Source organism: Polyergus mexicanus, unplaced genomic scaffold (assembly GCF_030449975.1).
Source record: "Polyergus mexicanus isolate NDT 795.1 unplaced genomic scaffold, iyPolMexi1.0 SCAF_7, whole genome shotgun sequence".
Lineage (NCBI taxonomy): Eukaryota > Metazoa > Arthropoda > Insecta > Hymenoptera > Formicidae > Polyergus > Polyergus mexicanus.
In genome coordinates, this window is record NW_027223327.1 from 8,025,398 (window position 1) to 8,053,356 (window position 27,959).

The 27,959-nt window shown below is 34.0% G+C and overlaps 4 protein-coding genes across 6 annotated transcripts in view; 2 read left to right on the top strand and 2 right to left on the bottom strand.

The window, feature by feature from the left end:
* Positions 1–453: 453 nt before the first annotated feature.
* Positions 454–4,327, top strand: LOC138934870 (venom protease-like). The gene is made up of 6 exons (XM_070299013.1): positions 454–619; positions 1,659–1,922; positions 2,370–2,634; positions 2,928–3,193; positions 3,388–3,554; positions 4,077–4,327. Exons 1-6 carry the CDS (start codon positions 532–534, stop codon positions 4,257–4,259), a joined length of 1,233 nt encoding a protein of 410 aa, XP_070155114.1. The 5' UTR covers positions 454–531; the 3' UTR covers positions 4,260–4,327.
* A 501-nt stretch (positions 4,328–4,828) lies between these two features.
* Positions 4,829–7,165, top strand: Scgbeta (sarcoglycan beta). Of its 2 annotated transcripts, none has more exons than XM_070298224.1 (4): positions 4,829–5,431; positions 5,637–5,798; positions 6,061–6,286; positions 6,476–7,165. In XM_070298224.1, exons 2-4 carry the CDS (start codon positions 5,659–5,661, stop codon positions 7,133–7,135), a joined length of 1,026 nt encoding a protein of 341 aa, XP_070154325.1. In that variant the 5' UTR covers positions 4,829–5,431; positions 5,637–5,658; the 3' UTR covers positions 7,136–7,165. The 2 variants fall into 2 exon arrangements, with proteins under 2 accessions (XP_070154325.1, XP_070154324.1); XM_070298223.1 differs by having other exon boundaries at positions 4,830–5,245.
* Positions 7,166–7,587: 422 nt separating this feature from the next.
* Positions 7,588–18,122, bottom strand: LOC138934463 (interleukin enhancer-binding factor 2). Of its 2 annotated transcripts, none has more exons than XM_070298221.1 (5): positions 17,977–18,122; positions 9,225–9,528; positions 8,825–9,131; positions 8,478–8,735; positions 7,588–8,028 (listed from the first exon to the last, which is right to left on the bottom strand). In XM_070298221.1, the coding sequence occupies exons 1-5, from the start codon at positions 18,030–18,032 to the stop codon at positions 7,742–7,744; spliced, it is 1,212 nt and encodes a 403-aa protein (XP_070154322.1). In that variant the 5' UTR covers positions 18,033–18,122; the 3' UTR covers positions 7,588–7,741. The 2 variants fall into 2 exon arrangements, with proteins under 2 accessions (XP_070154322.1, XP_070154323.1); XM_070298222.1 differs by lacking the exon at positions 17,977–18,122 and adding an exon at positions 10,431–10,517.
* Positions 18,123–21,074: 2,952 nt separating this feature from the next.
* LOC138934462 (disintegrin and metalloproteinase domain-containing protein 10-like) overlaps positions 21,075–27,959 on the bottom strand; it is a 39,690-nt gene continuing 32,805 nt past the window's right edge. Inside the window, exons 4-11 of the mRNA XM_070298220.1 lie at positions 25,902–26,145; positions 25,007–25,135; positions 24,129–24,316; positions 22,509–22,649; positions 22,274–22,398; positions 21,793–21,921; positions 21,483–21,651; positions 21,075–21,321 (exon numbers count right to left, since the gene is read on the bottom strand). Of these exons, the coding sequence (XP_070154321.1) occupies positions 21,083–21,321; positions 21,483–21,651; positions 21,793–21,921; positions 22,274–22,398; positions 22,509–22,649; positions 24,129–24,316; positions 25,007–25,135; positions 25,902–26,145 (1,364 nt within the window). The 3' untranslated portion in view covers positions 21,075–21,082. The remainder of the gene's footprint in view (positions 21,322–21,482; positions 21,652–21,792; positions 21,922–22,273; positions 22,399–22,508; positions 22,650–24,128; positions 24,317–25,006; positions 25,136–25,901; positions 26,146–27,959) is intronic.

Here is a 27,959-nt window from a genome sequence, read left to right on the forward strand (position 1 = left end):
GCATATAACTACCGAATGCACGCATGTATCTCAGCAATATTCATTCGATATCAAGATGTCCGATATTCAAAATCAAAATCGATATAATCCCATCAAATTCAAATTCTGATCCTGCGAACAACAATAGCTTATTTCTCAATTTGTGACAATTCGTATAAGATATTTTTCAAACAGTGAAATCATCGGAGAATCAATCTCGAGATTATTTACGACGCGCAAAAGCTAATTGCCCCATTGTTTTGCGCGTTTGAACGCATTTTGCCGAAAGTATGAAACGAGATTCCTTTTTCGAAGATGCGCGCGAAATCGGATCATCTCGTGCTCACTCATGCTTAGCTAGCCGGCTTAGCGCGAAGTTTATGACAAAAATGACCTCACTATCGTGAGACCATGGAATAACATTGGTGGGGACCATGAGGAAACTTGGAAGCCAACAGAGCGGACTGACGAGTTAGACGAGATATATCTACCGTTGCGGCGAGTACGCGAGATCAGATCGAGAAGAGCGCGCGATCAAGGTTGTGATCAAGAATGTCACAGAACGCGCATGCCGCTTCGCCGTTATTATTGTTAGTGTTGGTGCAAATCCTGTTGCCGACACATGGAAAAGATGTCGGAGGTGAGTATTAATTCTTCTCGCTAAAGATACAAATTCTTGTTCCGAACGAATGTGTCGACCATATTTTTTTACAAGAGAACGGGAAGATCGGCCGGGATGCCTTATCTTAGAAAAATTCCACTATTAGCATATAATTCTTTCATCGTATATAATGATTATATAATCATACACTCATAACAAATTTTAATGTAATTATAATCATTGATATAATTACTTATTTATTTGATTGCTATAAATCTTTATTTTTTTTTATTTGTCCAAATAAAACGAAATAAAAAATTACTTGACCATAACGTCGCAAACATCGATTGCTATTCTTACATTTATTCCTTGTAATATATCCAGTTATGCGAGTTAATCGATACGATTATAATTTAAAGATGATCGTAAAGCTTGCATAGAAATATTTCCATCATCGAAAAAGATGTTTTAAACTCGTTATAGCAAACATATATACATCAGAGGCCTTGTCAACAGAATTGTAAGGTCAATTGATCTAGTGTCTTCAATTTAAAGTTAATATCTCTTCAAGCATATTTCATATACTTGAGAACAAGTGTAAGTCATGAAATAGTAGCTAAAATTATATTTACACATAATAAATGTAAAATGTTTTCCAATTATACTTATATAATAATTTAAAAAACGTACAAACTTGTGAATATATTACACATGTACATTTGAATAAATATAATTTTATCAATGTACTTCTTATTAACAACAGCGTTTCTTTAATTGCCTGTCATTAGATATTGTTAACTCAGAAAGAGAGGGCGATATCACGATAATACGATTTGAAAAAATGGAGTAAATGAAAAATATAAAGTCTCACATTTATAATTCAACTTATATCTTTCTTTTCCAATATTTTAAGTATACAACAATAAATAATCAAATTGAAGTCTTTTAATTTCGTTTTATTATCGCGCTTAAATTGAGAAGTATTTTCGAATAGTAAACTTCTTTGTAAAGTCAAATTTATTTTAAAAAAAAATTTATAATACTTTATACGATGTGTGCCATATCTTATAATTTTCAGAAACATGCAGAAACGGAAATTCGCAGAACCAGGGTATATGCAAGCTTTTGAAAAACTGTCGAGTAATTTATCAGGAATTGTTGGCCGGCAATATGCCGGAAAATATTTGCGGCTTCTTAGGTTTTGATCCAATAGTCTGCTGCCCGACAACAATCCCTGTTACCAGCAGATCACCGCCAACACCGGTACCACAGACTACCGAAGCAATTCAAGTAGGGCGACCTTTGAACCTGGATAATAGCAGAGGATCGTTAGCGCGAACAAGTAAATGGGAATTCCTTTCCAATTAATTCTTCAACTCTAAAGATTGGAAGCGCTAAAATATAATTTTTTAACGTAGCATTCTTTTCGAATCTAGCATTGTTCACATCTCGCCATAGTTGTACTTTCAATATTTCATACGATGCTAAATCCCATAGCAATGTTTTCCTTGCATCGAATATTACATCGAAAATTTTAAGAACATCTTCCTCTTTTAATAACATTATTAAACCATATATTAAAACACATTATACTGACTATGTAAACAAGTTGCATAACACATATCTCTATAGTATAAACACTAAAGACAAAATATTTTAATGGGATGTAGGTAAGATAAGAGAAGTCGTGACTCGTCAAGTGGACGAAAGAAGCGACGTAGTTTTAAATGTAGCTTTGGCTTGAAACTCAACATCCGTTTAGATCGATATAATCTTCTCTGTTCTTCAGAATGCGCGGAAGCCGCGGAAGCTGTCTATGGCTTAGAAATACCACCTATACCGATCCTTAATCGAAAGCCCGTAAATGTGTCGCGTTGCGCCCTGAAAACGCGCAAGCTGATCGTCGGCGGCATGAAAGCCGATCCGAAAGAATTCCCGCACATGGCAGTCGTTGGTTTCAACGTTAACGGAGATATCCAGTGGAAATGCGGTGGCAGCTTGATTTCCGCCAAGATCGTCCTGACAGCGGCACACTGCACTTGGAATGGAAACTGGTAAATTCCATCTTTATCGTTTATCTTCAGAAAATTGGCGAAAAAAAATAATCAAAAAGCTACTTTTAGTATTCTGATAAAATAAAAACAGCTTCCTCGTCGTTACAATTCTCGATCCTTTTTTTTTTTTTTTACCAATAATTATTTGATCATTTTCTTTGCATCAAAGCGCTACTGTCTTTTTTAACCATGTAAGCGATTTAAGGAATTTAAGATTTTGGCTATGCAATAAGAGCAAGAAACAGCCAAAATTAAAAAAGAAACATTTCGATCAATTTTCATTTGCTTCAAAGGGGACCTGCGGAATGGGTGCGAGTTGGTGATCTGAATCTTGTGCAAACGAATGATGACGCGATGCCCCAAGATATTAAAATTGCAGAAAGGATAAAGCATCCTGATTACAAAGGCCTGTCAGAATACCACGATATAGCTATACTGCGATTGGAAAAAGAAGCTATCTATAATGCATGGGTGAGACCAGCGTGTCTTCCGGTTGACTTGCCTGATAGAGGCACGGATAATAAGGCCGTTGCTACTGGATGGGGTTTAGTCGATTGGTGTAAGATCTTTAAAAAATTATAAAATAATTTAAAAAGATAATAATTATAGATTTTGTAACTATATATATATATATATATATATATATATATATATACATATATGTGTATGTAATCTACAGAATACTATAATATTATAATTATTATGTAAATTAATATATTAATAGGTTATAATATACTATTTTATATCCTGCAGCTGAAGACGAAGGTTCGGATAATTTGTTAAAAGTAACGCTCAATCTGGTAAACCACGAGTCTTGCAATAGGAGCTTTTTTGATGGCGGCACCAGTGCACAGCTTGCAATGGGCATAGTCAACGAGTGGCAAATATGTGCAGGAGAAGTGGGAAAAGATACTTGCCAAGTAATATACTTTCCTTCATACTAAAACAAAACTTTCCTTCTTCCTAACAAGAATTTCACTTTAGCTGAGGAAACTATTCCCTTTAAAATCGTTTAATGTAGCTTCACCAGAAAGAAAAAGCTGTTAACTTGACTAAGTGCGTTCAACTGGATTACTATTTCTTAAATTGAAATATTTAAGTATTTAGATTAAATACGATACTTAAAATCTAACACGACGTATTTGACTTAAGTATTTAAATATTTAAATTTAAAAAATGATAATCAGTTGAACGCATTTAGTCAAGCTAACAATTTTGTTTTCGCAGTGCATAATTATATTAGTTAAATTCAACTGCATGGTTCAATTCTAATCTCTTTTTAATTTTATTCATTAAATATAGGTAAAGACTTAGTCAAAGTTTAGTTAACTTATTTTTAACTTTAGTAATTTTATCCATAAAAACATTATATTATTTTTGTGAAAAGTAAGTTAAGCGAAAATTAAAATTAATCGAATGCATTTTTGTTTGTAATTATTAAGGGTGACAGCGGGGGACCACTCGCTATCTTTAACAAAGATCATGACTGCATGTATAATATAATCGGAATTACTAGTGTTGGACGTTCGTGCGGCAGCATCATACCCGGTGTGTACACTCGAGTCTATCACTACATCCCCTGGATAGAGAGAACCGCGTGGCCGGAACATTATCAAAACAATTAATAAAAGATTTTTCAATTTTTCTAATTTAAATGTATTTTTTTTAAATATTAAATATTTAATCTTTTTTATATCATGTAGTTTGTAATGATTGCAGTTTTCTTATTTCTGTTACAATCCTCCTTTTGAACCTCATAATTCTAAAAATATAAGTAGAAAAAAATCAAAATTCATAGTAATGTGCGCAAATAAAATTTATGTTTCTAAATAATTTCAATAAAGAGCAATAAAATAGATGTTTAAGCAATATATATATAATAATAAAATATACTTAGAATATTTCTAATGAAAAATAATAAAAGACCACGAGAGACTTTATACAACATTCGATTTCCATTTTCGATTTCGATGTATATGACAAATTATAAAGTTAGTTTCTATATAGAATCTCTTGTGACTATTATTTTTTCATTATGTTCGTCAATTAAATCGAAATATCGATTTCTTGCAATATTAAAATTTGTATATCGCTGAAGAAGCGCTAAATAATAATAGAAAAGTTTCAATACGCGCATGTTTAATTGCCAAATATATTGTTCAAACATCTAATTTTGTTGCTCATTTCGATTTCTTTATTGAAATTATTTGATAATACAGCTGATTAATTTCATTTATATTTATATATTTAATAAAAGAGTTAGATTATCTACCCTATTTTCCTTAAACAAATAGAGATAAATCTGCTATTTTCCGCGATATTAAGAAACAGCGGAGAACCGCGCGCGGGATATGCAACAAGAAGCAGTTTATGCAAATACATAAACTCCCCGAGGTGAATGCGCGCGAGTAGGGCGAATTCCTGAGGATACTCGACATCGATTCCTGGACGCGCAAGCGCCGACCGACGAATTCTCATCTACTTCCATCGTTCCCGATTATCGGCGAGAGTTCGTTCGTCGTACTTGGCGAACGTAATTAGAACGCGGTCGTCTATTTTCGTTTACTTAAACAGTCGACCGTCTTTCGCGATACTGCTGGTCCCAGTCAAGGTAAGGAAGTCGTTCGCGAAACAACCACATTTCGTTACCATATCTCGCGACTTCTCGAGTTCACCGTTCTGCGAAAAAGCTCGCGAGAAAGAAGAGGACGAAAGATCCCTCAAAATTAACAATCATTCTTTTTTATGGCAAAATGTGATATTAATTTTATGATCGTTATAATGTTGAAGATACGAGGTATGGATTGCATTATAAGTAGATATCAATATTCTTTTGATGATATTTTAGAGAGAGAAAATCCCTAAAGTTTTCTTATGTTAATAATATAAAAAAATCTATTTTTAATTATATATCCTATCTAATTACAAAATAAATAATCTACAAATTTTTTACTTATTATTTTCTGTTATTTTTTTATAATAATATGACAATGTTTCAATAGGTAGACGAACACAGAAGAACTAATGTCGGCTCTTCTAGATGTATGCGGAAATGATACCGGTTCACCATCGATATCGAAGGCTGACGATAATTTATCCAATAGCGACGGACCTCTGATTAAAGGCCTCATTCGCCAAAATAGTTGCAGCAGCGTACATGCAAGGTGAATAAAAAAAGCAATGTGTACCAAACATTGAATTGTCTTAATTGATTGCAACAATGTCTATAATAATTATGATCTTATTAATTGTGGGGCTCGTTTATCTTACTACAAGTAGCGCTATTATCTAAAAAGGAAATGAGCAAAAAACTGACAATCAGAATTAATTCAAGACTGATTAGTTGGTGAAAATTATTGATGCAATCTGTAAACTAAATTATAAATTCGGCATAAATAATTAACCCTCAGTTTGATCAATTAACAGGACCATAGGCTCTTCGTACGGTATGTCATCGTCGAGCGAAAAATCTACGAAGAGACGTTACTGTCTTTGGACGTTGACTCTAGTTCTGGCAATAATCGGCCTCTGTAATCTTTTCTTGAATATCACTGTCATTGCTGTTTTGCGCATTAGCCAGGGGATGGAAGCCATGGAAGTAATTCCAGATGAAAATCTTGTCAAATTTTATGGAAGAACTGATTTAGACAAGGTACATATATATTTTCGTATTTGTTGTTGAAAGTTATTGGAAAAATGTAAATAAGTATATAAAAAAAACCGGCAATAAATATGAGTATAGTTTAGATGCTGTCTGCGCTGAATGTTTTGCTGATATCTCTTCATAAATATTAATATTATGAATATTATATATTTCATTTTTCACATTTTCTCTCCAAAGATATCCCTGCAATCCGGTGTCTGTCAGAGTTATGGCGATGAGTCGATGGAAGTATCCGGCGACGAGGCTGGGGTACACGTCGACGTAAAGGGACGTGGACAAAACATTCCCGAGACACATCCGCGCTCAAAGCTAAGCGTCTTAGCGAACGGCACCACTATGTCGCAGGTGGAATCGTTTGAGGTGAAGGATTCGCGTACCGGCGCAATTTATTTCACCACCGACTTTCCGAACTTTGGCCTGCCGAGCGGCGTCGAGACGATCGACGTGAGGATTGCGGAGACACATCGGATCACCTCGTCGATCAATGAGAGTCTTGCGATAAAATCCGACAATCAAATCTCGATGCACGGCGCGGAGGGCGTACGTATGGAGAGCAAAGACATTGAGTGGAGTGCCGATCTGGACGTCTTCCTAAAGAGCGTAAACGGTAACGTCGTGCTAGATGCCAAGAACGGTATCTCCATCAACTTGAAGAGTATTCCAGTGGCACCCATGTTCTTGCCGAGTCCCATCGGGAGTCACGAGCAGTACAAAGTCTGCGTGTGCATGCCGCAGGGCAAGCTCTTTAAGATGCCGGTCCGGCCGGGCGCAAGTTCTCGTACTGTCAATTGCGCGCGAGTCACCAGAACCCCTGAGAACGACCCATGTCTGCATTGAATCCTAAATAAAGACTGATGTTTTCTACCACACGCTTAAATTATATGCAATTACTGCCAAAAAGGCAAACTGCATTAAAAAAAGGCAAGCATATTTGGAGCTTGACTTGTGTAACATCGATAAACAGTACATTGAACAAGAAATTTAAAATATAAAATAGATGATAGGATACATTTACGCAATATTGATACATAATCATTAACTTGCATATCTTTTAAAAAAACTGACACAAAGATTACTTAAGCCGAATCTTTAGAGATCAAATCTCTTTCTAATACTTATGCAATTGTGAATGAGGGTATAGAAATTGAGTTATATAATCGAATTTTTTTGTGTAAATTACACATTAATCTATCCTTTATTTTATATGTACGACGAATCGCGTGTTTTGTGAATACACTCAATACCTCAAATCGTTCCCGTAAATATGAACGTCATGAATAAAAGTCATCTTAAAATCATCGACGAAACTATCGAAATATATTTGCGAATTTAAATACACACAATATTTTATAAGAAATGACAATAAGAAAGTAAAAGCATCATTTCGTTTCATCAAGAAGGGGGGAAATCTCGCTGCACGGAAAATGCACACTACCTAAATTTCTAAATGCTTTCGGTAATCATTTCCTCATTACTCTCGTCCATGTCTTCCTGCTGTTCCTGTTCCGTGGGTGGCTCGTATGCTTTATCTAACGGACTCGCCACTACACCACCCGCCCATACACTCATCTCCACCGCGAGTTTATTAGAACCTTCCAACAGCGGTCTGTAGCCGCCATGAGCTAATACACGTAGTAATGTCTGGGCAGTGAGACATACGAGATCCTGTTGTTCGAGCGTCATCGCGGTATGCACGCGTATATTACCACCTTCGCATGGATCGGAAATACCTGAAGAAAGTTGTTATAATTCTTGCAACATGCTGCGATTGAGGCAATAACTACGTCAATTATTTGGAACTATGATATGAATGACTCCCGCAATTGATATGACACATAGAAGACTTACGTTGAAGTAATTATAAAAATTATCCTTGTTCATGATGTCATAATTCGTAATGACCTAATCAAAGATCTTTAATTCCAAGTCGAACAAATTGATAATAACCACGAGATAACGATTTAGTTTTTACATATAAAAACAAGGAATAAATATGAAATTTCATATATGGAGATAAAATAAATGCAATTTTTTAAAGAATATTTTGCGAAAAATGATTCAACTATTGTATTACTCGATATTTGTGTATAGAAAATTTTTCAAATTTGAGATAGACAAATTTCTTATTATAATTTTGTGGTTTATCTCTAAACAAATAAATTAAAAATAATTAAAATACCTGCTGATCCTGGGAGAAATAGTCCAGAAGCGAGTAACTGTAATACTCTTTTGTACGCTTGATTAATTGGCAATGCTTGTCTGCTGGGATTGTTCATTATGGCGTTGTGTGCCAATAAATCCAACATCCATGGAGATAACGGCTCCAAACCTTCAAATCTGTTTCTGAGATCACGAAGTAAGCGTATTAAGACCTTGATGCTAGAATGATGAGCATTTTCCTCAAACCAACGAGAATGTCTGATAGCAGCAAGATGACCTATAAATTAAAATAAAATTATTCTTTAGTAACATTTATTAAAACGTAGGTTAAGTTACTTAATTACATTAAAAAAATGAGACAATTACCTTGACAAATTTTGACATCTAAATGTTGATCGGATTCCAGTTTGCGTAGATTTTGGTGCAGCGTGGTTATTAATACACGCACAGTGGCTTCGTTATTAGCAATATCGAATCCCCGTTCCGTCTGTATAACTCTGAATATCTCTTTCGGATTTACGGCTTTCAAGTCATTATTGACCTTGTTCCCGAGAGCTTCAACTGCCGTTTTCGTCGGCAAAGTTTTCAGGATAACAACAATGTCAGCGACATTGTGACCCTTTATCATTGTGCCTTTCTTAAAACTGCCAACTTGTCTTACTTCTTCTAATTGCTAATATATAATATAAATATAATACAGAAAAGAAATATTAAGTCTAAATGCGAAAATTTTTGATTGTATAATTAAATATGATTATATACTTACACAGGCTTCAAAGGTTCCTGGTGCAACAATCAAATTATCAAGAACACTCTGCAGTTTAGTTACAAGATTTAAAATGGAAGTTTGCTCCTTTGGTGTAGGACACATATCAGAATTCTTTTTCAAAAGAGCTGTTTGAAAATCTGATTCATCTGGTGCAGATTTAACACGTGGAAAAGCAGTCTCGCATAATGTGTAGTCAAATGGATGACGCGGTAGAAATTGTTTTCGTGGAAAACCCATTCCACGTCCCATACCTCCTCGACCGCCTCTGATCATTCCCCCGCGACCTCGTACCATGTTATTTCTGCAACAATAAATAATATAATATAATAAAATTATCTCAATATTTATATAAATAACATATATTACCATTATATTATTTTCTTTTATTCAAAGAAATATGAGATAAATTATTATCTATTTATATCAATATAATATATGGGCTGCGTTCCGATATTCACTGCCAGTACTGAAAATCTATAATGTACATGACGTAAGTTAGAGATTTTCAGTACTAGCAATAAATATCAGAACGCAATCTTGATATACAGATGTCTCAATTTTGTTCTTCTTTCCTTTATCTTTATTTTCTCTAGATGTGCAAGAATATTATTATCAGTACTAACTCCAGTATGTTAAAATTTTATTAAAATATATTTCTCTTAAAAGTAAACAAATAACAGGGTTGTCTGCTTGCATCTCTAAAATTTAATTTGTCAAAATTTTGATCTTTAATACTTTGTAATAAAAATTATTCGTAACTTGCGAAATTTTGTCTTAGAATCCGCACACATTTTAATGTTATTAATACATTATTATAATAACACATATATTAACACATTATTACAATAAGCATCTATATGATTCAAAAAAATGGTGTAAAACTGACACACCCATACATCTACAATAAAAGTAGATGGAAGTAATAAAGATAGGTTATATTATGCTCTAGTAACAATAACAATATTTCATAAAATGTAATACGTTTGCATACACATATTTGACGAACGTCGAACATTTTCACATTCATCTCTGAGATAATACTTAAAATATTCATAAATACGATATAACAAAAAATCAATATGACGCTTCAGGATAATTAACCTAATCAACGCGTATGTTTTCGCACTTAAAAATCGGAATATTTACAGCACGAGAAAGTTAGATCGGTATATTTTTTATACCTTATGTAAATAATACACTTACCCAAAAGATGCAAATTGAAAAGACGTGATGACGATTTATTAATAACCGAAAATAATTCGCCGCTTGACGTTTACCGCCGATCATAAAGCACAGTCTCTGATAATGAATAAGAGCGGCTATCCCGGCATTTTTCTACATACGATGTTTACCATGTCTAGTACTACCATCTACATTCACTGGAAAACCTAAAACTATATAGCCAAATTTATTTGTCGGTGCTACCGCGAGATAAAATCGCTATTCGGTGCGTGTCTATACTATATCTATAGATTATGGAACAGGAATATGGTATGTATATGGATTTATTAGTATATTTTATTATATATTTCGTTAATAAGATATATTACTATATTGTATATATATATTCTATTATTGGAATATTTTATGCATATGTGCATTTTATATGAACATATATATATAATAATATATTCTCGCACATCTAGAGAAAATAAAGATAAAGAAAAAAAGAACAAAATTTTAAAAGAATACATCGGATAAGAGATGGCACATCAATTAAAATTCCAAGAGATTCTAATTCCAAAAATCTCTAAAATGTTAACAAAAGATTGTGAATATTGAAAATCAACACAATTAAATAATCACACAAATCATCACGATTAAATATAATCACAGTACGATCGATCTGTGTTTCTAAATAGAGAAAAAAATCGTTAACATCACTAATTTCAAATTACTTGAAATTGGTTGATTATCACAAAATAATAATACTAATTCATGATGTAATTCATGTTTTACATCATGAATACAATGTATAGATAGGAATGTTATGTTTCATATAATTAAAAAATGGCGAAGACTCGCAAAGGATGGTATTTGGTAGACATCAAGACAGACGAAGATGATAAAAGGAAGAAAGATGAAAAAGAAATACAGTTAGAGATGAGACGAGCTGCAATGGTAAAGCGATGCGATGCCAAAATCGCTCGACGTCATTTGCAGGCTGAGCAACGAGAAATCTGCGAGAAGGAAAAATTATTACATGCACAAAAACTTACTGATCTGAAACAAAGGGAAATCGAAATGACTAATAGATTGGCTGCTGAATTATCGCTGCGTAAAAGTAAAGACTTAGCAATTATTACCCACATATAAGAAATTATTTATTTATAAAAAGTTGTAATTGTTTCTTTTTTTTTTTATATATATATTCTTCCATCTCTTTTATCTTTCTTCAATTCTTGCGATATTAAATAAAATCAGTTCTTTTGCAAGCTACAGATGAAGAAGTAAAACGCACGCTAAAATTAAGTCGAGAAAAATCTTTAACGCAATCATTATCGGATTGTCCTATAAAAGAAGCTCGATCACGTCTGATAGAGAAAAAAGTTAATTTGGAAGCGAGCCAGGCAAAATTAACGAAACTCTTGCATCAAGACGAAACCGTCGAGAAATTACAACAAGCTGAACAAGAGGAAAAAAAGCGGAACTTGCGCACTGATCTACAAAAACAAATAATGAATAATCGTCGACGAATTCAAGAGAAAAGAAATAAAGAGGAAGAGCAGGATCGTAAGATGATAGAGCAGACGATGCAAAAAATTCAAGAAGAAGATGCAAGAATAAAAAAAAAGAAAGATGACGATATGATTCTTCTGAGAGAGGAGATGATCGCATCTTTAGCTGCTAAAGATGCGTGGGAAAAGAAATATAGAAAAGCATTAAAGGATGAAGACGAGAGGATATCTCGTACAGTAGCAGAGAAGGAAGCTCGACAGGAGAAACTGCTCAACATGAAGGTAGAGCCTTTTTTTACAAAAGTATATACATAAAATTTAGTATATCATAAATTTAAGTAATAAAAATTTTAATAACGCTTGTTTTTTGTAGACAAAATTTCGCGAGATAAGAGAAGCAGCGATAGATAAAGTAGCTAAAAAACTGCTAGATAACATATGTGAAGAAAGAAGATACACAAATGATTAATGAACAAATCCATGATTGATTAATAAAAGGAAAAATTCTTTGAAAAAGAGCCTTGTGTGTGCACATGAACAAATTATCCTGTATATTTCACGTTTCATCTAGCATTTATTGGTATACAGGTATGTACACATCGCGTTATTCTCCATGCGAATTCCTGTTATATTTGTACAAAGTCCGTGTAAAAATACAGCAGCCCCATCTTATATCAATTACAAGTTTATGGTTTTTTACGCGATAAAAGTTAAAATAAAATAACAGTCTCGCCTCTCGGACATATCTAATATTCCGAATAGGTTCGGATCGAGACCACTTGTGCCCTCGACTTTGTCGATCCGAGTGTGTCGTATCATTTGGCATGCGAGGATTTTCCCTCCTCCCCCCGCTACTGCTAACTATTAAATGGAACAAGAAGCGCTCGAGTTTAACGGGAATGATTACAATATATAAGTACGAACGATCAATTTGTCCTCGGTTACTGTCTAGTCATCATAGTCATTCAGCGCTCTAATCATTTGCAGATCAAAAATACAATGTTTAGCTACAATTATTGGACTACGATACTTTTTCAAAGTCATACGATAAATATGCACACACATAAAAAAAGATTTCACGCCACATGGCAATATCAGCAGTTCTTCCTGCTAGATGATTTGCACGAAAGTCTTCAATCCTAATAAATTGTAAAAGCTTAAAGAAATCCTTGTAAAAACTTAAGGAATTTTTTTTATAAAAGTTTTGTCAATCTTTACAAAACTTGCTCTAAAAAATACAACAAAATTGAAAGAAATTTAATTTCCATTTAAAAGTTCTTATTGTTCCTTTCTATTCTCACATTTTATAGAAAATTCAAGTAGAAATCAGATTTCTTTTCTCGGTGTGTTTTCTCTCTCCTTAATATATGCTTCATGAAGCTTTTTGATTTTCTCGTTGATTTTTCCCTAATAGTACGATCATGTTCCTATTGACTTATTGTTAGTAGTGTTAAGTGAAGTAAAATAGTTTCAATTAAATATGCGCGTTTCAATTTGCCAAATAAAAAAATTGAATTGTGCAATTAAGTTCTTATGCTAGAGAAAATGTGCTTAAATAAAATAAATAAAAATATTTAATAAAAATATTAATTAAAATATATTTTTTTAGAAAATAATGTAAATATAATATCTCTAAGATATGACTGATACCTATTTTTCTTTTAAAATCCATCTTACTCTTCAGTAAACATTTCGGAGATTTTGCTTTGATTTTGCTATAAATTGATTCCTTTCTCGATTCGTGCTTATTAACTAATCTTGCACTAATCAGAACTCGCTCCAGTTCGGGACGAAATTAGAGATCCAAATGGGGTAAAATCTTTCCCATATGTATGCGTTTTTCATCGCTCGCGTCAAATTTACATAGAAAACTGTTTAATCGCGTCTACGGATTTGATTCATTTCGTCGCGACTGAATCTCTCAGTGGACAGACTATACAAAGGTAATAGCTACGATTTATCATCTACACATTACAGAATCCGAATATCTCAGCATTTCTGTTGTCTACTTGCCGCTTCTACGTCCAAGCTACATATGTTCTCTCTTACTCTCCTCCTTTTTTCTTTTTTGCTTCGTTTAGAATTAGATTATAACGCAAACCTTACAACCAAAGCGGAATACATTCTCTAGTTATTCGTACAATATATATAATGTATGTATCACAATAAATGTACATACATATATGTATATGAATATAGATGTAAAACGAAATGCAAAGTTAACGGATATTCGGATTAAACGCTCGCCACATTTAATTAAATAATACACAGCAGTTTTTCGCGCAGTGACTAGGCACAAAAAACGAATCGCACTACTGGATTATAATCGACTAAGAATTCGGAGATTAAAATCAAAATTTCCATGAGCTTGGATTTAAATGGGATTCATAGAGACGTATGTTATGTAAAAAACATTTTTTTCCATTTCTTTTTCTTTCCGACATATAGAAACTCGTTAATAGCCAATGTTCATAGATAGTCATTGCAAATTAGAAATTTTTTATTCAAAATTAAGATATGTTAAAATAAATTTCATAAGAGCTTAAAAGAGGAAAAAGTTAAGAACTTCGAATCTAATTTTTATCTCGAAAAAAACATGTCCAATTCTGCAAAGTAATTTTTTTCGATTCAATTCAACTTTTATCTTGATACAATATCGAGAAACTCATTGAAATTACATCGATTTCGATTCTTGATTAATTCAAAAGAAAATGATATAACACAGCTCAATTTTAAAAATAAAAGCGCTTCTTTACACGAGTCAAACAATCATGTCTATAAGTTCGTGTAAAAGTAACATCACATATCTTCTAAATTAAGTACATTTACGAGTGTGTACAAACACATACACACACATACATATACATACGCGCGCGCATACATATATACACACAAGCGGATTTTTATTACGAACACCACTTTCAGTAGTTAATGGAACCGATTATGTAAGTATACAAAACATAGTCAGCCAAGAGTGCTAAGACAAAATAGTTTCTGCAAAGTCTTTGTTTACTTGTACAAGTAAATGCGTTATAGATATAAATGTACTGCATTTACAAGCTTCGGAGTTGAAACATCGTTCATTTATCAAATTAGGCTTTCAACTGCATCTGACGAATGAATGTATAACGCGTACACGTCATAGAAATGTAAATATTGATATTTGTTATTAGCTGAATTTAATGCCAAAATTAATCATATGCTATATATCTTTTAAAAAGACATAATTAATCAATGATATATAATGACTTCTTTTAATTCCAAACAATATACGATTCAATAACTGAGAATTCTCATTTGTCATGAGTTTAGTTACTTACATAATTCTAAATAAAGGGAATATGCAGTTTGGAAATTAAATTAATTACATGATTCAATTACATTGAATTGTGTGTGTAAGTACACACATGGCGGTGTCGATAGTTTTAATTAAATTAAAAGAAACCTATCAAACCCTGTTTACATCGTTTAGTAAATTTTATGCGTACAAAATAGATAAAGTTATATATTTACCTTATTTCCTTTCTTTCTTACTTCCTTCTCCTAAATAATACTTTTTGTTACGGAATGATGTAAAAATGAATACCACCAACGAGCGTATTAATATTATTAATGTTATTATCTTTGAGTATCGAGTCCGTATTGATCCGACTTTCTTTGTTACTTTACTATACATAGACTAACAACTCATACGTGCACGTTTAATAGGTCAGGCAGGCAGTATGAGAAGTCGGCGATCATAAACGGATCTTAAAAGAGGATACATTAACCGTACTCATACGTGTTGGCTAATAACAGCTAGTAAAGTCGATTTCATAACGATTAACCGAATCGGCCATCGCGGATCTATCATGATCCAGAATGAAATCGTGGCGGATTGGAAGATTGCGGTGACACACGCGAGAGACTGTGAAGCCGACTCTTGAAACACGAACACGTGAATACTCTCTGTACCGAGATACATTTTTTTTTAGCACCCGAGTTCTCGCAAGCCGCGAGTGCAAGGAACTTAAGCTCAGCAAACGTTTTCGCGATGCGCAAAAAACACACAAGCCAATTAATAAGAATCGATAGAGATCCGTTTTATATAACGGATCCTAGAATATGTATTTGTAATACAAAGACAAAAATATTTTTCGCACTATCACTTCATCGCGAATTAAATTTAATGTATTTATATATTATATTTCCTTCTCTTAATTTAATTCTTGGTATTATAAAAATGTTTTTCTTTCTATATTGATAAGTATACAATATATTTGATTGTATAGATTTTTTTCTCTTTACCTTATCAGAAATATGTTTGAAAAAAAATCTAAATGCAAATAGGACGAGTATATCTATCGATTCTAGTTAATCCACTTATTTTTCGTAGAGCGAACAGGAATGTCTGGGCGGTAAAGCATATTTACAAATGGAAATTACGCTCGGAAACACGATCGGATAAAGGCGTAAGTACACCGAGTGTTAGCACCAGAGATATATTCGGAGTTGGAGATTGAGTATAAAATATAGAAGGAACGACATGTCTCCTCCGACGGAAAACTCGACGGAACAGGCATCGTTAAAGAGATATTGTACAGTCTTAAAAATATATAAGCAATTCGCCGTTGACTCGACTCGCGATTTTATTCGCGGATGCGCTAAAGACACAAACTAAATCCCCAACAGGATGCTTCACGAATTGTAGCAGATTAGGAATTGTCAACAATAGGAATCTCTCAAGTGAGTAATAATCTTACTTTAACGCGTTACAGGCAGGTCGGGCGGTGAAGATACGAGAGGACCTTCCGACGATCTTTTCAAAATTGCCTAACGTCCTAGATAGACGTCATTCCTTAAGTGGACGTTAACTTATTAATGTCAGATTAACTTTCTGATCGCGCACGTGATATACTAAGCTTCCTCTGCATCAATATCATAGCCCTAGCTATGATAAATATAGCTGTAGCTAATATATGTATGATACGTTACATTACAATGACAGCTGTAACGTAAAATACACATTAATCACATATATCATAAAAAAAAAGTATAATTTGCAATGTACAATGTATTCTGTAATGTTTTCAGCTATATTATATAGCTAGAGTTATGATATAAAGTATGTAATAGTAATATTACAACTAGATCTAAAATATAGAATTTTTTTTATAGCCGTATCATATAACAACGACGATGTAGAAATTATAGCTACATTTTATAATTAGGGCTAATTTAGAAAGAAGCGATTAAAATCAATTAATCAAAGCCATATATGCTTTAACGCATCTTTCCTTTTGTCATCCTTTCGACCACAATCGATATATCGTCAATATATAAATGAAAACTTCACTTTCGCTAGGTCTGATTTTCCTTAAGCGTCAAAAAATAGAGTACAGAGAATAACAGCACAGGCACAGTGTAAAGAGATATTAAGATAAAGCATTGCTTTCAATACGTTTTACTTTTTGAGTATGACCAGTTGCACACTGACCCCCGAAAATTTAAAGCTATCATCGACGAAAACGAATTGTAAGACATAATCTGCTTTCACAGTTTCGTGAAATATTAGACGAGTGTGATCAGTGTATATATACTTGCGGCGTTTATTTGCCAGTAATTCTTAAACAATTGATTTGGCCCCTTTCTTTGGAAGAAGAAAACTGGCTCGATCGTCGAAAACTAACGCCGGTGCAACGTTCGTCATCGTCCAAGCGCAAATTTCGTTTGTCCTAATCGCACATGAAAAACATTTTCATCGTATTGACAATCACAGCATGAGCAATCATAAACATATATAACCGGTCGTCGCGCTATCACTTTACTCTAGAGATGAGGGAAGGAAGAACGATAAAAATCGATATGTCCTCCCGATCTATACACAGGACAATCGGCAAATAGTTGAAACACAAACCGAAACATCGATAAATTCGGCAATAAATCAATTAGACTACTCTTCCCTTCCACGTTCTCGGACAGGATTTCTTTAATGCACGCACTAATGATTCAACGCATTTATCATCCCACGGGGATATCCTAATAAAGTAATCTCTTTCTTGCGCTAGAATAAATACATAAAAACTACTTACAAGCCGCGTAGCGATTCGAAACAAACTCGAACACGCTCGTTCCTATCGAAGCCCATGGTCACGTGTCCGAGAAAAGAAACTCACTCTCCGATAACAGTACTTCCAAATCGGAGGGTACGGTATGCAAATCGGAATTGGCCGGTTCCGGCAGATCACTTCCGCTGTTCCCAATGCCGGTAGGCGCGATTTGTCGCGCTCTGCCTATTCTAACTCGATCCTTTCTCTTGGCCGCGGTTCGCAGAAGTACTCCAGTTCTCGGCAGCTTCGCGGTTCTGCTGCTCGCATTAGCGTGACTCGCAGTTGCGCCTGCTGGTGCCTGCGCCACCTTATCAGATTTGCGTAGCTTTACACTAAACCGGAACGGCGGCTTGTACACTACTTGGAGTCTCGCCCGTTCTTTTCTGGCGAGAGAACCCGATGAATTTTTCAATTCCATCATCCGTCCAGCTTCCAGAGCGCCGGAACGTCGGGCAGGTGTTGAAGCTTGTTGCCTCGACACCGGCGCTACCGGTTGCCTGGACGCTATCACACCACCCCCACTAGCTGTTAGACCTACTGGAGTTGATTTGCTCTTTGGCAAACCGCTTATATTAGTCCGCGTGCCAATATCCGGTCGGCATTGCGAGGATGCTAATAGCCAAGAGCGCACCTTGCTCTTAGGATCTGCATTTGGCTCTGGTTCTTTTTCTGCCTGAATTGCCGAATAATCGATTACCTCCTTCCTATGCTGCTTCTTGCGCTTCCTCTTATCGTTATCGCCGCCGCTGCTGCCACCGGCCAGATTATTACCGGTTTGTCCCTTATCTTTCACCGATGTAGTCTTTTTTCGTTTATTCTCTTGCGCCGCAGCAGCCAAAGCCTCGGCCGGCCTCTTCCGTGCGAAATCATCCACCTGTCCGGTAGATAATCTTTTCGTTTGCTGATTTTGTTGTTTCTTCTTCGTTATGACATCCTTTAAAAGTACGAACGAGAAATTTAATCCAAAATGTCAAACTCAACTATTGGGATTCTATTATATGAACGCTTAAATTAATATTCAGATAATTATTATTTAATAAACGATAATCATTATATCACTGATATGATAATCTTCTAATAAATTTTTCCTTTTTAAGTTAATCCCTTACTTTATTGTTGGATTTATCAGTGTGGCCACCTTCTTTATGCTTGCGATGACGCCTTTTTTCCCTGACCTTTCGACTAAGAGGAAGCTTGGCGCGCACTGCTGGTGGATGCACCGTCACTCCTTCCGCACCCTCCGGCGGAAGTCGCACCGTTTCCGTTGTAGAACTGTGAATTATCGTGACAGACTTTAACTTCAAGTCTGGTCGCTTGCCCAGTAATCTCATGCTGGCCACCTAGAAAAAGAGAAGATAGTTGATTATTTGTAAGTAAATTTCAATTTTATTTTCTATTTATTTCTTGACAATACAAGAATTTAAAAATATATGGAATATTGGAGATACTATTGCCATAAATATTGTATATACTTCTTCATATATTGACATCCTTAATTTACGAAATAACTAAATCGATATATAGTTTACGTTTAAATTATCATTTTATTCAAGAAGTAATTAAAGCTCATACATTTACTAGCAACTATAGGAATTTTTGCTTCTACATAACATTTTAATCAAATTTACATATCTTGAAAAGAAACTATAAATAATTCTTTAATACACAATAATGTGAAATAGAAAAACAGAATTATATAAATTATATAAATATTATAGAATTAAAATATTCAAATAGAGCTTACTTTGACATATCTCTACACTTACTCTCGTCACGTTTCACTTTTTTCCGTAGTCGTTTCTATCAATAAGCATTCAATCAAATTCGTTGTTGATTAAAAATGATAGATAAAATCGATAAAAATTAGAGAAATTTAGAATTTGATTTTGACAATAAATAGCAATTATCGGTTCAAGAGAAAATATAGATAATGTTTCTAATAATAAACGTACCAGTAATGATATCGCTGCTAAAATTATCAGAGCGGCGGCATACCAATGTTCGGCGACCCACCGTCTGAAAGTAGCAAGGCTCTCGTCAGATAATAAAAGCTTTCTTAAAGTTGCTAATGGACCGCTTGGATCGACCTGTAATAAAATATCTTAATTAACACCAGCTATATATCTCTATTTCTACTTCGTTATGTCGTTTTTTTTAATTCTATTTACCTCGCGACATTTTTGAAAGACATCACAGTAGCCGTTATAATCGTTACATGGAGTTCCCGGTTTTGAGAACATATCAGGAATATCATACGGTGGAGAATTCCAGTCGGAAGAAGACCTGCAAAAAAATATTTTATAAATAATTAAATGTCAATCAGCTAATTTATTGAAGAATAGAAAAAATTTTATTGAAATTCCAATTCACAAAACAATACGAAACATACAAGCATGGTTGACTTTCTCCAGGAAGTCGGCAACAGAGCTCGCAAGCCTTCGTCGGCGGATCGTTCGGACCTGGTATGCATTGGCAAGATTCCAATCCATATGCCAGGCAAATACTGCCAGTGCATTCCTTATTATAAATAAAAATTTCATGCGTGTAAGACAAATATATCGTACATTTAATAAAAGTATCAATGTTCTTAATAAAATTAATATATCTACCCCCATAAAGCAAACCAGTTCACGATTGCAAATGGTTTTATTGGGCTTATTAATAGACGGTGGACAATAGGGAGAACGACCGTCGCAGAAACTCGCGTCGCGACAGCCATTGTCATCCCTGCACTTGTCTCCGAAACGGAGATTACACTCGGCGGTACAGCACGGACCCTGAAAAGGGAGAAGCAAACAGAGTCGTCGAAATTACATCATGTCGTGCATGCAGTGCACCGTATAATTACATTACGCATATCGATGAATAAATTGCCTAAAGTAAATTTCGTAGAATATCGCTTGAATTAATTAATTCCTTTCTCTAGATATTTAAACAATTAAATATTTAAACGTCTTTTGAACATACGAATAAGAGTGAACATTTGAGAATTTGTACACTTAGATATTTGATATTTAATATTGAAGAGATTGAAAAGATACAAGTGTGACTCTAGAGAAACTTCGAATTAAATTTTAAGAAAGAAAAGTCATCCTAAAATTCCCTCGACAATACAGTCCAACTGGAACTTCTTTTTTTTTGTAAACTTCATACATACTTGACTAGGACTACACACGGAGCGTGGTGTGAGCGTACACGGAGTCTCCTCGGCCGGCGGATAACGGCGTTGAGGAAAGCAACACGAGTCCCGGCAATCCTCTTCCCAGCCGCAGTCGCACTCCTCGCCTTCTTCCACCACGCCGTTGCCGCACAGCGATACTTGCGGTTCTACAATAAACAATGCAAGCGCCGCCAAGTTATATGAAGCAACGAAGCGCAGAATAATTGGAGAAGATGCGGAGCATTCCATCCATCAACGCGTTCGTTTCTTGTCGCAACGTCAACGATATATCGCGTTCGTCGCGTTGCTCTCCATATATAAAACTCACCGGTAAAGCATCCCTTCGGTGAACGTGCCTTGCTGTTGAGCACGGGATTTATGGCATTCAGGCTGCATGGGCTGAAGCGATTGTTGTTACGCTTGTCACCACTGGTAGCACGGGCGAACATTATAAAGTTGCCATCCTCGCCACCCGGTGTACATTGTTCCGGATCATGCTGGATGAGAGAAGACAAAAAGACACGTATAGCGCGTAAGCGTCATTTGTATATTGACGGGATTACATGACATGCAACACCTCGCGGAATGTGGAACGTGTGGCGTTTTAAATGCGATTGACGAAAGCATATACTACGTACCGGCGAGCCAAAGTTGTGGCCGATCTCGTGAGCCAAAGTAACGTGAGAGACCGCAGGCGGTACGTGCTTCCCGTAATTTAATAGGGTCACTATGCCGGTGTTGAGTGACTTCATACTACCACGGTAATGCTGCAACGTTATTTCATTATCGATTATTTTTCGTTAATGTTCGATCAATAATGCGTAATGATCGAGAATTTATAACGTAACATCATCAATCGATAATTAGATAATTATAGAATTTTCGTCAAAGTAGCTAATAGATTCTACAATGGTGAAGATAAAATTGTACTTCAAATTTCATCGTATCGATTATTGTATATTTTTCAATCTTTTCAATTAATTATTTTAACTAACACATATTAAGAATTTAATTACAAATTTATAGATAGATAATAAATAATTATATTGTAGATAGATAATAAAATCGACATGTCTTACGGAGAAAAATTTATCATTTTCACCTTTTGTCTACACTTACCCCATTCTTCTCACATACGCCGCCGGCGTTCTTCAAATCGCCCGTCCATGCTAATCCCAGAGTTCCCATTTCAAAGTCGCGATACGTGAACATGTAAGCCAGGCAAAACGCGTCATAATCCTCCTCTACAACGAGGCAAACGTCGAAGCATTATCGATTCAATCGGTTTCCTTCGTTCGAACATATCGACATTATGCCACACATTGAGTTTTAATGTAAATAATAATGTCCTTACCCGAGAAGAGCTCTAAATATTTCTCCACACCGTAGTTGCCTGGGAAACGATAATTAGGATCTCTCAGCGCATCCTCGCTGTGCACTTTGACACGTTTTATCATAAAGCTGATGTTATCCGGCCGTCCATCTTGATTGAAATCTGAAAATAAATATGACACTGTTCGAAAATACTGTTATTTCTTATAAACTGCGTATTCATTACGGAACTATAAATAATTATTCATTTAAACTCGCGTATTATTCTAGTCTCGTTTCTTGCTCCTCTATGTTGACGACTCCCATGTGATTACCGTTCTCTGGTCCAAACAGAATAATTTGCGTATAATGCAGAACTCGCAGTGTGTTATACGAATAGAACAGTACAATAATGAAAATACCGTATGTAGAAACAAATAGAACAGTGTATATTTATTTTGTAGAGATGTCACACAAGTATATGTAATAAATAATTTTCATTAAAATATTTTAAGTACGCATCTTCGTGTACACATTTTCATAAATATTTATATCGAAAATATATTTCACATAATGTTAATTTTAATATTAAAAAAAGCTGGATAAATATAATTTTACATAATTTATTTTTATTTTCAACAATAAATTAAAACGTATCTCTTTCCTTATTATATATTATTATTATTATTATTATTATTATTATTATTATTGTTATTATTATTAGAAACATTAATCAACGTTTTATTTTATCATTACAAATCAATAGATATATTCATTATAAAAATGTATACTATTTGTTCAACATCTAAAAACTCAATAACAATACTCAGAGAGAATCGCAAAAATTGAGACAGAATAAAACATTCCGGAGACGTTGGAAAACCATTGTATTAATCTTGGAAATTTTTTGCGCAAAATTTTTTTATAAGTACAATTCTATTTTTTAAGATTACACATTTACATTTGTATTTTAGATTGAAATTTATCTTATATTTTTTTAATTAGAATTAATACTATTGCAGAGTTAGTTTTATGGGACATATTAAATTGCATTATTACATATAATATATGGGAATTCTGTTTTCCTTTTACTCTAATTAATTATTCATCTTTTTGCCGGTTTTTCGTAAACTAAAGTTTCGTCTATAGTTCCATCGTTTTTAGCATAATGTACTAAAGTATTAACATATTAAAACAAGAGAGTATAAATAAAAGAATATAAACAAGAGGAAAATAAAAAGATTACCTCGTAATACCAATACGTGTATGAGATAAAATAACTATTTTTACTGTATCTTTTGTACAAAAACACAATGTTTAATTGAGCAATATTGAAATATATTAATATAAATATAAATTTAAATGTCAATGATTAAAAATCGAATAAATAACTCATTTTTTATAATTATTAACCGCGCGAGAAAAATTATAAAATTTCAGAAAATTTTCGTTAAATATTTTCCGACACATTCTTTAAAAAAAAAGTCTTTAAACTTTCTCGTTTTTTCTTCTCATTATTCGCTAGCTACTTTAAATTAGATTCTTCTGACATTTTTCGTATTCCTCTCGACAGTTTTCAATTCTCCTGACTTTTTAGACCAGCGAACATGTTAGATCATTTCTCTACACGATATATTATATTACTATGAAGAAAAACACTCACCCGTGTGTTTGTAGATAGAATTGACTCTCTGCACGTGCCTCGTCATCACCTCAATACAGGCTTCCTCCGTGCCGTATCGCGCGAAAAACTGATGGTCCGCTTGCAAGTAGAGCATGCAGGTAGTTTTCCGAGGATCTACCGTTGCACGCTTGTGCAGATGCCTCGCGATCCGATCTCTGTTGCTCATACTACGAGGACAGGGGAGAGAAATAGGGTCGCTTTTATTGCGAAATGAAAAACGCCATGCTTTCTCGCATCTGAGTTCCTAACTCCGAACATCCGCTCGTCCGAATTCTATTTTAACTTTGCGATGTTCAATTCCGACCGTGACTTTCGTTCCCAGTACTTCGCTAATATTGAATCGATTCAGGATAAAATCAACTAGCATTCCGTATAATAAATGTTGAAACCGTTAGGTTCTTTCCACGTTTTGTCATTGATAAAAAACACACAAGTCATAAGTTTCAAGGACAACGAGCAGAGATATTTACGATATATATTTTTTTAATATTATCAGTATATCACACTTATATAGTTTCTAATATTTTTTTATACTCTTCGATAATAATTCTTCTTATGTGTATGATAAAAGTTTATTGTTTACGTATATCTCATATTTGAAATAATATTAGATAGTATAATCAATTAATAACACAGTAATTAATTATATACGCGTGGAATAATATACAAAAAAATTAAACATAAAAATATAATAAAAGCATCATTTATAAAAACACCAAATATTAATTGTAGCATATATTTCTTTTAGAATTATTCCGTCATAAATATAATCAACATCATTAATATTATTAACATACTAAAATCAGAAGAAGAAAAACTCGGATATTTTTTTTTATTAAAAAATGCATAATACTCACGCGTCTATGTAATCACCCTCGTTATTCGTTTCCAATGTTAACACCCTCGCGTTGTTTTCCCTCGAGTAGAGAGCGACGTGTTCGCCGAGCAAGGGCTCGTAGAATCCCTGAGAGTTGTTGTATCTATATCTGAAGAAACAGACAGCACACATTGTGTGAAATTTAAATTTACATTTAAAATTTGCCATATACAGATTGACATGGAACCGCGCATAATATATGATAATCCTGGCCGGCGAAAGTTTTCTTACACGTGTCTAAATTATAGCGCGTTTGCCAACAATATGTGTTCTTCTGTCATTTCCTCTTTGCATATATTTTCATGACATAAAACGCTAAGAACATACGCGATTAAAAACGTGTCACAATAAAAAATGTAGTTACTAAATCTTTAATTAATTTTAATTATATGTAAAATAAATATGATAATAATTATAAGTAAAGAAATTTTCTAGAATATATTTTCTAGAAAATATTTCAATATTATTTCAATTCATATAGTCGTATTAAAATATATGTCATTTGATTTTTAACATACTGTTAAAAAGTCACTTTTAAATATTAGAACATTTTAAAAATTTGAAATTACAAAAATGAAAACACGTCCATGAAGTCTATCGCAAAGAAGGATAACGCATTATTATAATTCGAATTTTGAATCTCCATGAGATAAAACCTAGAAAGCTGCATGAACATTATCTCGTTTGGTATCATCCTAACTAAAGACATAGTCGACCTAATTTGACCTAAAAAATACGCCAAACGGAATGGCATGAAAAATCATCCATGAATTTTAAATCCTGTTATATAATCTGAAAGGAGATTTACATCGTATTCGTTGATCTACAATATATTGATGATGCTTACTATTCGAGAAAATGAGATAGAGACTCACCTATCGAAGGAATCACGAAGAGCTCCTTCTTGATGCAGCCGATGACTGGCACACGATGCATGTGGTGGGGTGGTAACGTCGGAAGTACGATAAGCTATGCTGTGATAGGGCGGAGACGTGTCTTCATTTTTATTCAAATACCTGCTCGTCGGCTCGATGTAATACTCTTCGAATCTGGTCACGATGCTACCGTCAAATAGACCATCTTTCGTAACGACGCCCTGCACCATAGCGCTCTCGTCCTCTATAAAGAGAAAAGAAAACGACGCCAGTCAATAAAAAGTAAGTAATCGAATTTATCGGGAGAAAAAGAATTTGTCCACCGTGTCGTCGATTATTCAATAGTAACAATTTTCAATATTTTTATAGAAAAAGAAATAAATCGATCTAAAATGTAAATGGGCAATAATTAATTAGTAATATATGTTGATAAAACTGTGTAATCTCATTATTTATAATATATTACATTATAATTTTTATGAGTACTTATAAACACTTTTACCTTTTTGCTTAAAATTTGTCTTTACTTTCGATTTATTGTTTCAAACAATATTTTTTTTTAAATGTGTAGAAGATTAAAAGATCTCTTAAATATATATAATACATATTTTTAATAAATAAAGAAATATATATATATTAATTAATCTCTTTTATATTCATATATATATATATATATATATATATATATACCATAAATAAATGCATATTAATATTTTTATTTTATATTATTCGTATAATAGATCGTTTCAATCACATGTTTAATAACATTTCTCAACAGAAATCCGTCTTATTTTAATAGCACTCGCAAAAACCAAGAGCGCTGAATTCATTATTAATAGTTTTTGCAGAGAGACGGATTCGTGTTGAATGTATGCGATATAACCCCGAGCTACCTTTTAAATCTGCGAAAATACGAGGGCGAACCGCGGCGGCAGGAGACTCGTTCCCACGATGCATATAAAGTTACCGTCGAGGTAATTATATTTGTAAAAGCCTTTATTTCGTGTCGCTGTGCTTTCATTATTCCTTATGAAATTTTTGCCAAAGTTAGACAAAGCGCGCGGCGAAAAAAAAAAAGAAAGAGAGAGACGCTTGCATAGTAACTTTTCGAACGGAATTAGAATGGATTGCCGGATATTTAGAATACGGCGACGGCGACGAGCCCATAACTTCGTTTCGCTTTGCGCGATTTCATCTCCATCCGAGCAACTCAGCTTCTTTGAACACACGAAACGACAGATTTCTGTAGAAATTTCTTCGAATCGAAGTTTGCTGTCACTGCAATGAACAAGAAATTTCTTCTATGTATTTGCTTTATCGTTATTATTAATTTACAATATAATTTTACGCAATTTGATTTACAAAGTTAAACACACAACTTCGTAATTATTAGAATTCGATTGGTAAATAATATTGATAAGTAATTAAATTTTTGATAATTAAAATAATCTCGATGTGCTGAACTTTTTGAATTTTTAATCGATTGATATTAGATGAGAAGTTTTTGAATATTTTCGTCTTTTGAACGAACTAATCTTTTGAATGCCCCAATATACTCCGTTCTACTTTATTTTTTACTTTTTTGATGCAAGAGCACAGGCGAATCAAGTATGACGATATCGAAAACGTTGGAATTCATCTGGAAAACGCAGCATGTCCTGAGACTGTCGCTCAATACACGCATACCTTGCTTTAAGTATATTTTTGCAAAGACGTTGCAGATTGGAGGAAGAGAGGGACACGCTGAGAAACTTGGATGCAAAAGGGGCGAGGAAAATTACGATCTTTGAGAATCGTCGCCTCTTGACTCGAAGCGAGTTTCTCGGGTAAAACATGGATGGATTCCAGAAATTCCAATCGTCAATCATAGGCGATATTCCAGACTATTACTAGAGAGAAGATAAATCGACTAAAGTGCTATCGCGGAGTCGGAGAAATTTATGACCGCGTATTAGTTCCTACAAGTAATTGTTTGGATCCCTTTGGTTTGCCGGCGCGCGGTTGATCCGTAAATTCACCCCTCATAGTAATCGATACTTCTCGATAAAAGAGACAATC

Coding starts and splice junctions, on each gene's coding strand:
- Scgbeta (XM_070298224.1), top strand. CDS start 5,659: ATGTCGGCTCTTCTAGATGTATGCGGAAATGATACCGGTTCACCATCG. Junction 5,799..6,060: donor TGCAGCAGCGTACATGCAAG/GTGAATAAAAAA, acceptor ATCAATTAACAG/GACCATAGGCTCTTCGTACG. Junction 6,287..6,475: donor GAAGAACTGATTTAGACAAG/GTACATATATAT, acceptor TTCTCTCCAAAG/ATATCCCTGCAATCCGGTGT.
- LOC138934870 (XM_070299013.1), top strand. CDS start 532: ATGTCACAGAACGCGCATGCCGCTTCGCCGTTATTATTGTTAGTGTTG. Junction 1,923..2,369: donor AGGATCGTTAGCGCGAACAA/GTAAATGGGAAT, acceptor TCTGTTCTTCAG/AATGCGCGGAAGCCGCGGAA. Junction 3,555..4,076: donor TGGGAAAAGATACTTGCCAA/GTAATATACTTT, acceptor GTAATTATTAAG/GGTGACAGCGGGGGACCACT.
- LOC138934463 (XM_070298221.1), bottom strand. CDS start 18,032: ATGGGCTTCGATAGGAACGAGCGTGTTCGAGTTTGTTTCGAATCGCTA. Junction 9,529..17,976: donor TTCGAATCGCTACGCGGCTT/GTAAGTAGTTTT, acceptor TTATTGTTGCAG/AAATAACATGGTACGAGGTC. Junction 8,736..8,824: donor AGATGTCAAAATTTGTCAAG/GTAATTGTCTCA, acceptor TTTAATTTATAG/GTCATCTTGCTGCTATCAGA.